The sequence below is a fragment of the Natator depressus genome, chromosome 9, assembly GCF_965152275.1.
Source record: "Natator depressus isolate rNatDep1 chromosome 9, rNatDep2.hap1, whole genome shotgun sequence".
Classification (NCBI taxonomy): Eukaryota; Metazoa; Chordata; order Testudines; family Cheloniidae; genus Natator; species Natator depressus.
In genome coordinates this window covers 47,511,078-47,526,709 of record NC_134242.1, presented here as the reverse complement: position 1 = coordinate 47,526,709, position 15,632 = coordinate 47,511,078, and the positions used below count along the sequence as shown (strand labels likewise).

At 44.2% G+C, this 15,632-nt stretch overlaps 1 protein-coding gene and 1 long non-coding RNA gene across 5 annotated transcripts in view; one reads left to right on the top strand and one right to left on the bottom strand.

Moving 5' to 3' along the window:
- EFHD1 (EF-hand domain family member D1) overlaps nt 1-15,632 on the top strand; it is a 37,708-nt gene that overhangs the window by 8,153 nt on the left and 13,923 nt on the right. The window contains exon 2 of the mRNA XM_074964069.1: nt 12,564-12,711. Coding sequence (XP_074820170.1) covers nt 12,564-12,711 — 148 coding nt within the window. The remainder of the gene's footprint in view (nt 1-12,563; nt 12,712-15,632) is intronic.
- LOC141994067 (uncharacterized) overlaps nt 1-15,632 on the bottom strand; it is a 62,701-nt gene that overhangs the window by 46,233 nt on the left and 836 nt on the right. For 2 of the 4 annotated variants that reach the window (XR_012641009.1, XR_012641011.1), the window contains exons 2-3: nt 6,755-6,939; nt 5,624-5,773 (exon numbers count right to left, since the gene is read on the bottom strand). This is a non-coding gene — a long non-coding RNA (uncharacterized LOC141994067). The remainder of the gene's footprint in view (nt 1-5,623; nt 5,774-6,754; nt 6,940-15,632) is intronic. The other 2 variants (XR_012641010.1, XR_012641012.1) reach the window with 2 other exon arrangements.

Sequence of the window (15,632 nt, the reverse complement as noted above, 5' to 3'; positions counted from 1 at the left end):
TTACTTTATTTTAAAAACAAGGCATCAGGAACGGCTCACTCAGTCTCCCGCTGCAAAAGTGAAGCATGACTTTGTGTTGAGCTCCATGTGTTGCCAAACACTTAGGCATTTCAGTGGACATTTCTCCAAATGAGCTCTCAGATCTGGGATCCGCTAGCTCTCAGCCATTAGAATTTTGTTTGCATTCTGGTGAATTTTAACACTTGCAATGGTCTATTAGTCTTTATAATCTATGCAACACCTCCATGAAGTAGGCAGAGCAGTGGTGCTGGAACAATTTTTATAGCGGGGTACTGAAGCTGGAAACAATGTATTTGGGTGGTTGTTACTACTTCAAGCCAGGCAGTGTGGCAGAACCCCAGCACCCCTAGGTCCAGCACCTCTGAGGCAGAGTAAAGGAGGGAGAGGAACACAAGGGTTAAGTGACTTGACTAGAGCATTTATTGAGATGGTATCAGACCTAGGATTAGAACTCCATTCCTGTGCTTAATTCATTATCTTGGGTTGTCTCTTGTGCTGTTGAGCTACCCTTCATAACGACTGGAGATCACAATAACGCCTCATCAGAGGAGTTTGCTTCAAGGCAGGCAGCCAGGAGGGAACATGTGGTGGCCCTAGCACCATCAGTAACAGTCCGAGTGGAACTACCTCACAACTCTGAATTGGTCTGCTCCTGCCACATATAAAGGGGGATATGACTGCAAGTCTATGGGTCCTAAAGATTGACCTTGGGTAATATTCACATATCAGTGCGTGAATGACCTACGATCTTCAGGAAAAGTCCTGGAGATGAGTTTTTGTGCTCTTGGGTGGCCTTCATAAGGGAAAGTGTCAGAAGTCAATGAAAATGAAAACTGAAAATCTCCTTTAGGTTTAGGGCTTTTGTACACTTGGAAATTTACCAAAATAGCCATTCCAGAGTAATTATTCCAGAACAGTTACTTTAGTATGACCCCACACATGGATACTCTTTCTCCAGAATGAGTGCCTTTTTATCTGAGTTTTAGTTTAATCCACTTTCAAAGTGAAAAACAGAAGTAAATGGATCCTTAGAATAGGAACTAGGAAAGATATCTTGGAGAAACTTCCATGTGACTGTGTGCATTGAGAGTGCTGTGAGGTCCTGGAGCCATACCTGAGCATCTGTTAGCCATTTGGTAGGAAAGATCATCTCCCTCCACTTGCTTGTTATCAACTTGCAAAAGGTTTTATGGAATTCAATCTCAGAAATGTTGTATCATCAGTACCCACTTTCCATTGCCAGGTGTGCAATCGGCAAACTGGCTTTCATGAGCCACGTGGGGACTTTAAACATATTTTTCTCACAGTTTCCCTAGTACCGTATATACTCGTTCATAAGCCGAATATTTTTGGTAAAAAAGTGACGCATCAAAGAGCGGGGGTCGGCTTATAAACAGGTCTACACCAAAATATGATGATTTTAAACTCTGTGAAATCGTGGAATTGAATATCTAATACATTGTCATTTTGTTTACCTGGAGCGTCTGCAGGCATGGACCCCCTCAGTTCCCTGTGGCTGTGGTTCGCCATTCCCAGCCAATGGGAGCTGCAGGAAGTGGCGTCACTTCCCGCAGCTCCCATTGGCTGGGAACGGCGAACTGCAGCCACTGGGAGCTGAGGGGCTCTGTGCCTGTGAACACTCCAGATAAACAAAACGTCCCGACCCGCCAGCGGCTTACTCTGACTGGCCGGGAGCCAAAGTTTGCCAACCCCTGAAATATAGGGTCGGCTTATGAAAGGGTCATACAGTTTTTACTATTTTTACCTATCCATTTTGGGGGGGGGGGGGGGGTCAGCTTATAAACGAACTGGATTATGATCATGTATATACAGAACTTATTCTTGCAACTACAGCTGGTCTTCTGGTTCTTTTCTTAGCTGCAAGATAGTCAATTGCTCTGTGGCTTCCCTTGGTTTTCAGATAAGCTTTGTATACTTTCACACACCATGTAGTGAAGTTTCTCTTACTGCTGTTCTAATCTGGCCTTGAAGAAAGAGGAAACGAAAAAGTAACAAGGAGAGTTCCCCTTCCAATATGAAGATTTAGTCTAAATTTTAAACTGCCATGGGCAACACTTAAAAACTACTAGTATAAACAGAAACCCTTTTTTACCAGAGAAGCTGTATTAGGAGTGTTGGTGGAATTTATAAAAGTTGTCTCTGAATCACCTGTGTTCACCATAGGCCCCATCTTGTGCTCCTTCAGTTGGATTTTAGCCCGAATGAGGTGAGAGTGATAGGGCACAATGTATTATGTCTGAAGGATGAGATTGGGCTGTTGGCCTTTGTGATACTACGCTCCTTTAAACTTCCTCTTCTGTGAACACACAAAGCCTCTAGGGTGTCTGATATTATTAACATGCAACCCTGGAGACCTGACTCCTTTTAACTGTAATCAGAGGCACACCATAGGCAATGCAAGGATCTCCATGTGGCTGTTACCCAGGTGCTCCAGCCTGTTTCAAGAGGGGGCAGGCCATGAGAGGGAAGTTCAGTCTCCAGGCCTACTCTGTAAGCTTTATTAAGCACTAGCCACGTACACAAGCAGACACTGTCCATCCCAAAGAGCTTACAATCCATGATTTTAAAAAAACAGACTACATAGGAAGGGGGAGACAATCAGGTGTGTACAACTTTCGTGTTCTTTTCCAGGTCTGTAACTACAAAACTGAGTTCCTTTGCCCCATAGGGTGGCAATAAATAGAGGTAATCTTCAGCGATGTGATCATGTCTGTTAACAGCAGGATTGGGAGCCACTTATAATAGATATTGGCAGTGAGCAAAAGTTGATAGGTGTTGAAAGCTTAGCATGTAATGAGCGAGATGTAATGGGTTTCATAATTCATTACAGAAGCCCTGAGCTATATAATCCCCCTCCTTCCTGAAATGCTCTACAGAGCTATATCCAGTGGCTAAAGTAGATTGAAAAAGGGGGAGGTGCGTTGCCTCTTCTGCTAAAAGAACTGCATTCCCCTACTTAGATGTTCTCACAAAATATTGGTTCCCAAACTGTGGCCCGTGCTCCACCAGTGACCTGTGGATAGCTGGCTGGTCACACGTTGCTGGGCTGCCTCCTTGCTTTGAACTTCTAAAATACATACGAGAAAGCTAAAGAGCTTCCTTTTATTTGTGTTACAATAGGTACTACAGGTCTTAACCAAGAACATGACCTCCATTGTGCTGGGTGCTTTACCAAACACGTTGTGAGGTCTGTCCTTGCCATGAAAAACGTAAAGGCCAAGTAGTAAAGATGAGGGGAAGACTCAGATGTGACATGACTTACCTAAGGTCACACTACAGGTTAGAGGCATAGCTGGGAATGGAACCCAGGTTTCCTGCATCCCACTCAGTGCCCTGTCCACTGGACCACTGATGTCCCTGCCTTGTCTGTTTTCGGGGAATAGCCGTCATTAGCAATCTGTCAACTCTTTGTGTAGCTGTACAGTAGTTGATGCCTAAGTGTGGACAGGAGCAAGACAGGCTCAGCTGGTGCAAACTCTGGCTTGATCTTGTGTATGTTTAGGGTCAGCCCTAGTGCAGCTGCACAGTTAATTGGCCACTGATTGCTGAGTGTCGACAAGACCTATGTATCCTGCATAAGCAACTGCTGTAGTTGCAACAGGAATGTTTGATTATATGGATTGGCTGCCCTCCCTCTCCCGTTACTAATTATAAATGGGGAGGGAGCTGGTCTGCAGGAGACTCTCAAAGATGCAAATGGGAGTTGGGCACCAAACTGCCCTTTAAGATGTGATCCACTCTATGGAAAATCTGAGTACCTTGATCTCCTAGAAATGAGGGAGGGCAGCCCATACAACTAAACAACTTTAACGTCAATGTTCATGTTTTAACTGCCCTGCTATCCACATGAACTGGAGAATCCAAGATAGGGATAACCAGCAGCTGTAACTTTCTCTACCTGAAATGTACATGGGTACTTCCTATGTAAGGTTAAGCAAAGGAACAGTGTTAAAAAGTTTAAACTTGGAGAACTGAAATACAGGCTGTTTAAAACAATGAGTCCATTAAATACAGATCCGGTATAAGTGTGAAATGTAGAATTTGTATTTGAATGCTAATTATCTGTTAAACTTAGGTGGAAAACACTTCTTGCATCATGAAGGCCGTCCCAGCTGAATGTTAATTTCTCTTTGCCAGAACCCTAGTAGAAGTTAGGCTGCATGGTCTCCCATCTCAAATGTGTCCTGCAAAGAGGGGAAAATGGGTTGGCTTTTTTGGTATATAAAGAAGCCCAGGAGGTTCTCCCCTGCTTTTATTTTAATTCTAATATAGGAACATGGGACTGACATAGTAGATCAGACCTATAGTCCATGTAGAGTCATGTTAAGGGCACTTGCAGTATTGACATAATGGTGTTTCCTCTAGTTATGATTTCCCCAGATTTTAGTTGTAGCAAACACTATTAATGTCAACGATGAGTACCTTAATTCTGGGATTTCCTAACTTCTTAATGCTTCACTCTGCAACTTTGTTTGTGTGGAATTCACCCATGACTGTGGCTTCTGTTACTGCCTCTGGCAGTTTAAACTCAGTTTAAAAAAAAAAAAAAAAAAAAAAAAAGGGTAGTTAAAAGCAAATTCTCCTAAACTTCAAGGCCCTGCTCCTATGACTTGTGTGGCTCAAGTGCAGGTTCACTGTGGGACAGACGGGAGCTCTGAGTTAAACCCAGGCGGGAGAAGACCCTGGAAGTGAAGGGAAGAGGGTCTATACTAGTGATACTGAAACCTCAGTGGTTCAGGAGCAACATTACCCAAAAGAGCCCCAGTAGTGTGAATTCATTGTTCTATTTACTATTGTACTGTGTATTCATATTTAAACAGTATGGCGGGGGAAATATTTAGTTTGTATTATTTTCACAGCAAAATGACTGCCCGAGTATTATGTTATCAACTACAATTGGTTAATTATATAGTAAAAGCATCCTGATTGGCTGCTAATTAAATTTAGTGTTTTAATATCATGGGCTGCAAAGAGCCACAGGAGACGCATTAAAGAGCCACTTGTGGCTCAAGAGCCTCAGTCTGAGTATCACTGGTCTACACTGACCTGAGCTTAGGTGCAAAATGATTCTGTTTTTTGGGGGTTCTAGTCTAGAGAGAATTGTCTTTAATGCTTGCCCAGTTGTGACTCAGTTTTGTTCAGACTCTCATGTCCCTTGGGAGGAAACTCACAGTTGCATGTTATATAATACCAAACACCCATTTCCCTCCCTTTCCCCTGGGGTGTCAATGCTTGAATTTTCCCCCCTATAATTTCCTGCTGCTGAGGGTAGCAGTGGTGGGAACTCTACGTCATCCAACACTGTTAATAGCCATTTTAGCAGTGGGAGCTACAGGGCTTGTCTACAGTAAACTTACCCCTTAACAATCAGTGCTAGTGTAGACAAGGCCTCTGGTGACTGCAAGAACTAATGTATCCTCTTCTGGTAGAGGGACCAGGAAGTCTGCAGCTCAGACTAATTATAATCTGTAACCTAATTAGCTCTTTATTTTAACAATATGAGAATACTATTTTAACCATTATAATCAATTCCTCTTGGACTCTTACAAACTCTCTGGAGAGTCTAAGCCTTACAGCTCACCTTGGTACAATCTTCTAGCCTGCGTAAATGGCAGCCCAGTGCTACAGGGTAGAGACGTGAATCTGAGAATTGAACTTCATCCTCTGTCCTCCATGCCATGTCTTCTTCAGGGGAATTTGTGGGGAGAATGCCCATTGTTTCATCTTAACCCTAATAGGAGCGGAAAATGTCAGTAAGGCTCCAGTGTTCTTACCACATATCAATTAAACCTGCTCCTTGAGTGCTAAACTGATAAGGAATTAGTTTTAAACTCTCCTTGCGTGTTGTAAATAGAAACACTCAGCCCTGCAGTGGGAAGTACTTCATGGCTCTGTAGCATACCTCTTGCCTTCCCAATACTAAATAGGAAACTTACTCAGTGTAGGAGACTTCTCTCACCTCTTCTCGCACCTCAACTCTTCCTCCTTCCTCCTTTTCCTTCCCTTTGCCACCATCAAATTGCCCACATGGGAGTAGCACTCATACCCTGCTATCTGTTGCTCTTTCTGATAGGCCTCTACTCTGACTCTACTGGTTGCTTTGCCTGAACTACAGTCTCCCTGCTGGGACTAGCAGAGGAAGTGGCAAGAGTAGTGTAGCCATACGGGTGCATCTACATTGGCAAAAATCAGATATATAACTTGTCATTGCTCCTATCCCACACCTTATCTACAGTATGGAACTCCAGCACTGCTGCCTTTGTCACAGACCTCCCACATTTGTAACAGTCAACACAAGGGCTTGTGGCAGTGCATGAGTGTCAAGCACACCAGTGGGATGGCACTTGCTCTGAGCAAGGCTATCTACTGTGCATTCCACTGCTGTGACTCTCTACGGGTACAGTACAAATGCAGACTATGTAGGATTTTCTTCTCAGCTGCCTGCAGGTCTGAGTGCTCCCAGCAGGACTTGCAAGATTAACAAAGGACCCAACCTATAATGAAAAATACAACTCTGTATACAAGTGACTTTTGAAATATTGTCCCTTCATGGCACCCCTCCTCCTCCAAAAATACTTGTTTTAGTGGGGGTTGCCCTGGGTATCTGGGCGCTGCCTCACCACCATCTCCCACAAACATGAGCTCTGAAAAGAGGTGCTCTAGCTGATATAGCTTCTCCCCTCGCCCCATATGCCCAAGTAAATCCACTTACCTCTAAGGTACTCCAGCACCCACTTGTTCTCCTGCACCTCCTCTTTGCTGCTCCTCAATATGGCACTCAATTGACTAGCTTCCTCCAACGCTCTGTAGATGGTGGATGGCTGCACCACCACTCAATTTGCAATAAAATAAGCATGAGAGCTTTTTAGGGATCTGGAAGGAGCTTCGATGAAGTCCCTAAAGAGGAGATTCCACAAGGGCAGGTGGCATACAAAATGGTGCTGCCGCAGGGCCAAGGAGCAAGCAGGGCTCTAACTATCAGGATCAAAGGGTTGATTTCATCAGGTTGAATAGAGATGTATCTGTGGCTGTGTGGGTTGTATTTCCTGTTAACACTTTGAGTACTTGTGCCCACAAGGCTAGCTGCAGAACCAGAGGCCTCAGTGAAACACGAGGATGCATGTATCTCTGTTGCATCATACAAATGTATCTCTCTTAAATAGCATGGTCCTGTGGCTCTGAAGTACCGGAGTAACCTTACCAAGATTATATTATTATATCTTAAGCCTGTTTGGGGTGGTGGTATGCTTGTAATCCAAGATTCACAGGATGCAATTTTAATTCTGCAGGATCTGTAACGAGTTTTCGAGTCTGGAAGAACAAGTCCTCTTCCCCTCCTCCCCATCCCACCCCCCCATCCATCTGGGGAAGGGGTCTTGCCAGCTATCGAATACACTGTACAGTTCATAACTATTCCTGTGTTTCAGAGTTGGCTCTGAGGGCTCTGTAAGCAGGAATGCTTTCTGATACTGTATTCCTGAGCTGTTCTTATCCCCTGCCTCGCTCTTGAAATGAGAGCAGAATGGTTACAGAAAATCCAGAGGTTAAACTGTTTTGGAAAGCCCTGCTCTGAAGGCTGGACCTGGCTCTGCGAACTGAACACCTATTGTGCTACTGGTACAATGTCATTTTGCCATCTCAGCCCACTACTGACAAGACCTAATTTCTCACAATCCCAGCTTTGTGCTGCCTGTTTGCTGGCAGCCATGAAACTGTGCCTGATGGTTCCAGGACCCAAGTACAGTTGGTTAACCCTTCCAGGGCCAGCCCTTCTATTGTAAGGCTGGCTTAGCGCGCTGAGGGGTCAAATGAGTGCTGTCATAGCTGACAAACTAGCCTCCTGATATCATGGAATAAGAAGCCAGAGTCAAACTGAGTTTTTGGCAGCGGGATGTCTAATTTTTAGACTAAAATGATGCTAAAGTGAGCATACAGTACACAATGTACAGTACATCAGTTTCTTTTGGAGCTATATAACCCACATTTTAAGGAGTCATGTGTGAACGATAATCAGGGATGCCAATGCTGCCTTGCTTTATTCCCCATCACCACAGGTGCACTAATCAAACTGGGAAATGCCTTCCAGCTAAGGATAAAGACCCCAATCTGGAAACAAATGTTTCATTCAGTAGCAAAGGTTGCTGGGTGTGACATGTGGACTCCCTGTTATAGTGATATTTACAAGCCTGGCAGGATGGACATTGTAAAGTCTTGCATGTTGCAACAGCAGATGAACTTGCTAATGCTAAATGAGTTGTCTGAAGAGTGAGATCATCCCCTGCCTTTTAGGGAGTCTGCGCACAGTCCATCGCTTTTATGAGGAGTGGAGGAACTCCAGGCATTTGTCATCCTTCTGCTTCAGCTTTGAGTTAATGGACACATCTTTAAAAGGTGATGTGTCCTATGTCAGAAATCCAGATGGTGAATATTCATTCCAATCGTATTTCTAGTCAGGCCTCAGATATACATGTCATGGAGACAGCACTGGATGCTCCGGTCAGTGCTTGAAAAACACACCATGCTTCTTTCTAGCCACAGAGAAATACCAGACCCCTTGCCACTTAATGCGCCTCCTTTCCCTGCACTTAAAAAAGAATAACCATCGGATACTATATTTTGTTACCATATCAATCAAATTGCTGTGACACTTTTTAAAATGCAACTTAATACTAAGGCAGGTAATATACTAGAAAATATTTATCTAGGCAAATTGGTAAACTTCCTGGCCTCACTCAATTTTTTCTGTAACGAACCATACTGTAGCTTTTTTCCTGAGTTGTCATGTCTGTTTACTCTCTCTCCTCCCCCCCACCCCTCGGTCCCTATAGCAATTTCCCTATTTTTCTTTTGTTTCCGCCGCCTTTCCCCAAAAGCGCTGTATACCGCTGTGGATTCATACACTCTTGTAAAAAGGTGTGAACAGGAAACGGGGGTGCGGGGGGAAGCTTGAGGAGGGTTCTGCGGTGAAGCAAACACGGGAGGACTTCAGGGATCGTACCCTTTCCTTTATTCCAATCAATTCCTTTTTCAGCATTGGAAGAAAGTGACAAGCCCCATACTTCCCCATCAGCATTTTCCTTCATGCCTCCTTCCTTCAACCACCTAGTGCATCCGCTCACGACCAATCATATGCCCCAATCCATGCACCCGCTACCATGCAGCTAGAAACTTTATCAAGTATATAATAGCCAGGAGACTATGCATAAAGCTTTCAAAAGTGACTTAGGCTCCTAAGTAACTAAGTGCTTCTGAAAATTTTACCTTAAATCTACTGACCATAGACCAATCTGAAAGCTTTTTTTGGTGGAAGAGGCACTAGCCAAGAGTGATGGTCAAGCAAGAAGCCAAGCCAACTCTCCTCCTCCTCCCTTCAAGCTGCTGGAAAAGGGGAGGGTGCTGGGGATTCCTTTTTGGGTGCCATCCCTGGATCCACAATGGGAAAAGTAGGAAAGCTCCATAGCAGCCCCTGGCACTTAGGGTTCTGACAAACTTTGAAGCCATCCCAACCCATTGGAGAAGCAGCATTCTCCATTTTCCCCTGTGTGTATTCATTCTTATGGATAGGGGGACAGTCCTGGTTATACCCCCACCTCACTCTGCTCACTCCATGCAACAGCTAAGAGACCAGCAGCTTTGTTCATGCTTGTTTTTAATGCAGCTTCTTTTCTGACTGTGTAAGCTTCTTAACTGGACTGAGCTTCTTTCAAGGGAACTGTGATGATGTTGCTCTTAAAGTCTGGGAGGGCTAGTTTTTGTTGTAACGTAACTCCTGGTGAGTGAAACGTGAAGGATGGGAAGATTTGACTTGCTCTGGCCAAAGAGGAAAGCTTAAAAGCTGTGACTGGGACTTTCTTTCTGAAGCCATCAAAAGTATTGAACGAACTTAAGAATTCTGAAATGTTGGAAGGGAGTGAAGCTGACAATGGAGTAGGGAGAAGAGTATAGGGTAAAGGGAAAAAATGGGATATACAGTAGTGTTGTTTGCCTACAGTCAGATTCCTCCCCCCTCTTCCTTCCACTTAGGAAACTCACCCAGCTCCGGCCATTCTGCAGTGGTTTCTTATCTAAGTTACGCACTGAATCCCTATCCAGAGTGATGCTGTGCTCTTGTCAGCCAGCCAGTGCTGCAACTGGCAGAGATCCCTTCCTTATTCATTCAGCATTAGAGCTCTTTTCTTTGCTTTCTCAGCTCCAATTCACTCATCACCCCTATTGCCTTAATTACAATGCACTTCCTTCTCCTCTCCATCTCTCCTGGAGTCAATGTGATTCTCTAGGTATAAGGAAGAAGACCAGTGGGGAATCTTTGTGATCCTAAGTCTCCTCAATTATCAAAAGTCTCATGTTCATCTATTAACACTTTAAATCCATTGGCTTCTACCACTGAAGACCCAGCAGGTATTGCTGTTCCCCTCTAAAGGAAGAGTAAAAGCCTTATGAGCACGTGCCTAAAGCCCACAGCAAAGCACGAAAAGGCACTACTGTAAAAGAGTTGGCATGGCACATGCTGCTAGAAAATCAAGGAACTTATTTTTTTATTTAATTGAAAGATCAGACCAGCATAGTATGTCCATTTAATGTCTTAGCTTTCATCTTGCTGCTTCCTTCTGAACTGGGATCTCTGCTGACTTATGAGAAATAGCAGTTTTGCTGACATGAAATTTACCAGTGAAGAGCTCTCTTCTCTTTCAGAATCTAGGGAAGTAACAGTCTAGCCAACAGCAGTCTGTGTCTGCACCAAGAGCTGCTTGTCTTCAGTTTATTGCACCCAGCGGCTACCTTCAATCTGTTTATCACAAACCTTTGTTTGAAAGTCAATAGATTGCTCCATACTTCTCTCCTTTAACTTGCCAGATACCCTGCAGCAGACTCCCATTTCTGGATCCTTGTGCATTCCTAAAGTGATCCTTTATTTTGCATAAGGAGCAGACTCTCTCACCTTTCTCCTCAACCTAAAAATTCCTACTAGCCCCCCATTAGTGAGTGTCACAGTTAGTGGGCTATCTACTCCTCTCCTCCCTCCTGGTCTCTTTGGGGTATACCTTCTCTCAGATCCAGGGGCTCTAACTAGCTCCTTTTTAGAGGAGGAATCCTGTGATTCTTCAACTCTCAGATCAAGCCTTGAGTTGCACTCCCCGGGCGGTAACCACGATTATCTCAGTAGGCCTGACTTTTCTTCAATACCTGCAGTTCTGTTCGCTCCAGGAGCAGTGATCAGTGGTTAAGACAATGACCAATGTATGTATTTTGAACAACAGTGTTTCAGAGAAAAGATCTTGTAAAAGATAAACAGTGTACACACGTTTACCTTACCAGGTGCCTCCCCATCTCCCACATCGGGCTTCTGGTAGGTTTAAGCTTCCTATGGACCCCCAAAACTGTTTGGGTCTGGGTGACCAGTCTCTTCCCTTAACTGACAAAACAGTTCTCTCCTTCCTCTGCACCAGAGTGTCACTTTAAATCTTGTCCTGTCCTTTGACCTCTCTTCTCAGAGAACAAGTCCACTTCATAACTGTTCATAGCCCTTGAATCTGTTAGTTCCCAATGCTGGCAAAACAGCTGTATAACTTCAAGTTGGAGCCTGGAAGTAGGCCACTGTCCTGTAATTGCCCCCCAAGTATTTGAGAGGTTGTTTAGCTATAGCTATCCTCTTGTTTCTCTGATGGTCTTCCCAATAGTCACCTAGTAAGCTGGCTCAGTACATTCATACAGAAAAGTCTTAACTCAGTAATTACTATACAGTAACATTATTGACCAGGTCACACACGGTATTCATAAAATTTATTACAGAATCAGTATTCTTAGATTATATAGCATCTCTGTCTGTTACAGGGAGCCCTTCAAATAGTACAATACTTGTGCCAGAGTATTTTGGCTTCCTGTTGGTTGAGTGACAATCCCATCTTTTTTTAAATTCTAAAGTAGTGTGAAAGACCTTGGCTGGAATAGATATTTCTAGGTGTGGCATTGGGTAGCTCTCTGGTATGTGCCTGGCATACAGTGTTGACTTGAATCCTCTAGTACATTTGTGCATGGTGTAGAGCATTGAGTTGTAGGAATGCATGGATTGATAAACACTTCACTAGGACTGCAAGGCATGTGTATTTACATTACCAATGGGCAAGGGCCTAAAGTCTGGTGGTGGTGGTGGTGTGGGTTCCTCCCTACTTCCTCCCTTCATATTTCTGGCACAGTTGCTCTGAAGTCCCTTGTGCATTTTTCCCTACAGACTAATCTGCTTTTATCCTAGGAAGCTAATTTCAAAGGCCTCATGTGACTTCCCCAAACTTAACAGATTTCAACAGCTGGTTTGGTCACCATGTCTCCGAGTGTGGATCGATGGTGGATTTCTGTCTTCACACTTCATTCTCTGGAGGAATGTCCTAAGAACACATTGCCTAGAGTGTCAGTAATTAGACTACCACTTACCTATGTTGTGAAACCAAGCTTTGAAAATTCCCTGTGTTGTCAGTGTAGCAGGGGGTGTGACAAATACTGACCTTTACCCTCTCTCCCTTCAGGTATGACTCTGGAAAGGATGGGTATATAGACCTAATGGAGCTGAAACTGATGATGGAGAAGCTGGAAGCACCTCAGACCCATCTGGGCCTGAAAAACATGATCAAGGAAGTGGATGAGGATTTTGATGGCAAGCTCAGCTTCCGTGAGGTAAGGGTTAGCAAAGAAGTATGTAATGGGGGGGCTGCATAGCCAAGGCAGTAGCAATCTGGAACACTGCCGGTGCATCCTTTCTCTGAATTGGTCTGTGCTAGATCTTCCTTCCTTCTTCTAACCTGGCCAAGATTCTTCTAAGCCTGAGAGAGCTTGATAGGCTATGCGGTGGTGAAGGTGCAATCAGCAGGGGAGAGAAGTAGGCAGACTCTGTTGCATGAAGCACCGTGTAACTGAATGACAAGATGCAACTCTTTATTCCTGGGGAATTCTCTGCCAAAAAATTAATTCTGCACACAATATTTTAAAATTCTGCATATTTTATTTGTCAAAATAACACAATATAATCATGCCAGTTTCAATTATTTTGGTAATTTATTTTGAAATACTTGTCAACAAGTATGTCTGCAAACTTGTTGATCTCTGTCTCAAGCCCTGTGTATAATGCAGTTTAATGCACTTATCACAGCTCTGAGCTGGATGGGAACAGTTTTTACTTCTGACTGAGGATAACTGAAGCCTAATGATTTAGCAGTTAAATAATTAGTGTTGACTTGAGCAACAGTGTCATCCAATATACTTATAGCCATCCCTTTTTTAGGATGCCGTGGCAGGTGTTGATCAATTGAAGGGACTTGTCTTGTTTCTGGGAGCTTTCTTCTGCCCTCTCTGCCCCTAAAAGGGGTAATGCTTATCCTCCTGCCTCAAGCAGGCAGAGCAGGGCTCCATAACTTATCAAAGGGGATTTCTGTTGTCTCTACAACCAAGACTCTGAACCCTGAACTGTTTGGACCTGTAACTTTCAATTCAAAAGTGCCAGGGAATTCTGGCAGCTGCTGTGCAAGAGGGTGTGAACAAAGGGTAGGCAGCAGCTGGACACTAACAGATGCAGTATGTTGGGTAGGAAGGGGCATGAGTAGACTAGGACAGCAGCAACTGAGTGCAGACAGCTGCTTGCTAGGCTGGCAAAGGACATGAACAGAGATGAGTGAAGATGAGGAAACCAGCAGCTGTTACAGTCACGTTGTAGGGTCTCAATGCTAGCACCTCTGAGGATACTGCTTCTGAAAAGGCAGCTTTCTCAGCAACTCTAAACGCAGTCTCTGTATCCAGTTGGGTGTGTTTGCCACCACATCTATTGTGAAAAATTCATTGCTGATAGTTTACATTGTAAACTAGTTGGTCACTAATTAGTGTAAAACATCAATTTCTCCTGTGGCAATGGCTGAGCTGTAGAGCAGCCTGGTGATGTCTCAGTCAGTGCATTGTCGGAAGAGGCTGACTGTATTGTGAAACTACAGGGAAATCTAATGTGGTAGAAGCAGGGAATCAATTTTTTTTTTAAATGCAGAAAAATGTAAATACTGCCTGCCTACTTTTCTGTTTGGCTTAGACTCTGTTTCAGCATGTCCCTAGCCACATTCTTACAGCACATGCCTATTGCACCATGTATGCACACACTATTTTCTATATTGCACGAGTGTTCCTACTATCATCTGATGGAACAGACTTACTCAGAATGAGGGTAACCACTGTGTCAGTTACACTAGATGAAATCCCAGTATAGGTGGGAAGTGCTGTCTTGATTTCAGCTATGTAAACCGTCCTCTCACCAGTCACTGCTTAAGTACTCTGTCTATCTGGCATAGGAGGTCAGGTTTTCTGGAAGCCCCTCACCTAAACACATCCCACTGCATGCTACTTTCTCACCAGCATCCACTTGTTCACACTGAAAAGTGGCTTGTTGGAACAGTGATCATGTCTTGGAACAATGGACTTGGCAAGTCTGCTGCCAGCTGACCCAAAGCAGATGGCTGGACACTTGTGAGCAGGAGGGGGTACCAGTTGCAGCTTAACTTTTTAAGAACACAGTGATGTCAGAACAAGGATACAAACATGTTAGCAGGGTATTACTGGTTCTGGCAAGAAAAATGGAAGAATTGAAAGTCTGTCTCTGAGTCTAGGTCAGCAGTGGCTCTGGGGCAGGGAACAAAGCCTACCCATTTTACAATAAACTGGACTCTCTTTGAGGGCTCTATCAATGGAGCCTGAGATAATTCTGGATGGTACCAAGGAATCTGGTGGAGCAGAACACGACGTCTGTGGCCCCAGGTGAGACTAGGGGTGAAGACAAGAAATGGAAACTGCATGGATGCTTTGCTGGGATGACAAGACCTCTTCAGATAGTTCCAGGTTCACAAAAGCGACTGCTTGAGGGGCAAGGGTCCCTCTACAACAGGTATGTTACTTTTTTGGTTTTCAGTTGGTGGCCTGGTTTTGCATATGTGTGGACTAGAGAACACTTCCGGTGTCATGTAGATACCACTGCCATTATTAAAATGGACAGATGCAGCCTCCCATGAGGGTGCGTGTCCCTTCTTCCTTCTTGAGTCAGTAAGCTCCCTCCTTGTGCTGTTGCCACAGCAAGAATGGCAACTGCCTACTCCCTGCTCCACCCACTTGTTCCAGCTTCCCCAAACCCTGCTGGCTTCAGCAGCCCCCTCTGTGTTCAGTCATAAAGACTGTTTTGGGAGATTTCTGTCAACACTTGAAATACTGTGCACAGCAGCTGGCTCTGTTGTGTCATGTAGCCAGATGCAAAATGATGGCTAAGCAATGAAATTCTTAAATAAGAGGCACTCTTAAATCTTACTGTAATAAACTACACATTTGGAAAATGAGTCTCAGCATGTACGCTACACTTCCTGTCCATGCTTCGCTATCTGCCCTTACCTAGCTGCAAATGCACTTGATTCTGCCTTTCTGTATAACTCACAAGCATTATCTGGTAGCAAATTTCTCTATATCTCCCACTGGCAAGTGAGGTGGAATCAATTGTTGCTTTGTCCAACTCTGCTTCCCTTCTGCTGACAGTCAACAAATAGGAACCATGTTAATATGTTAGCCATAATTTTCTC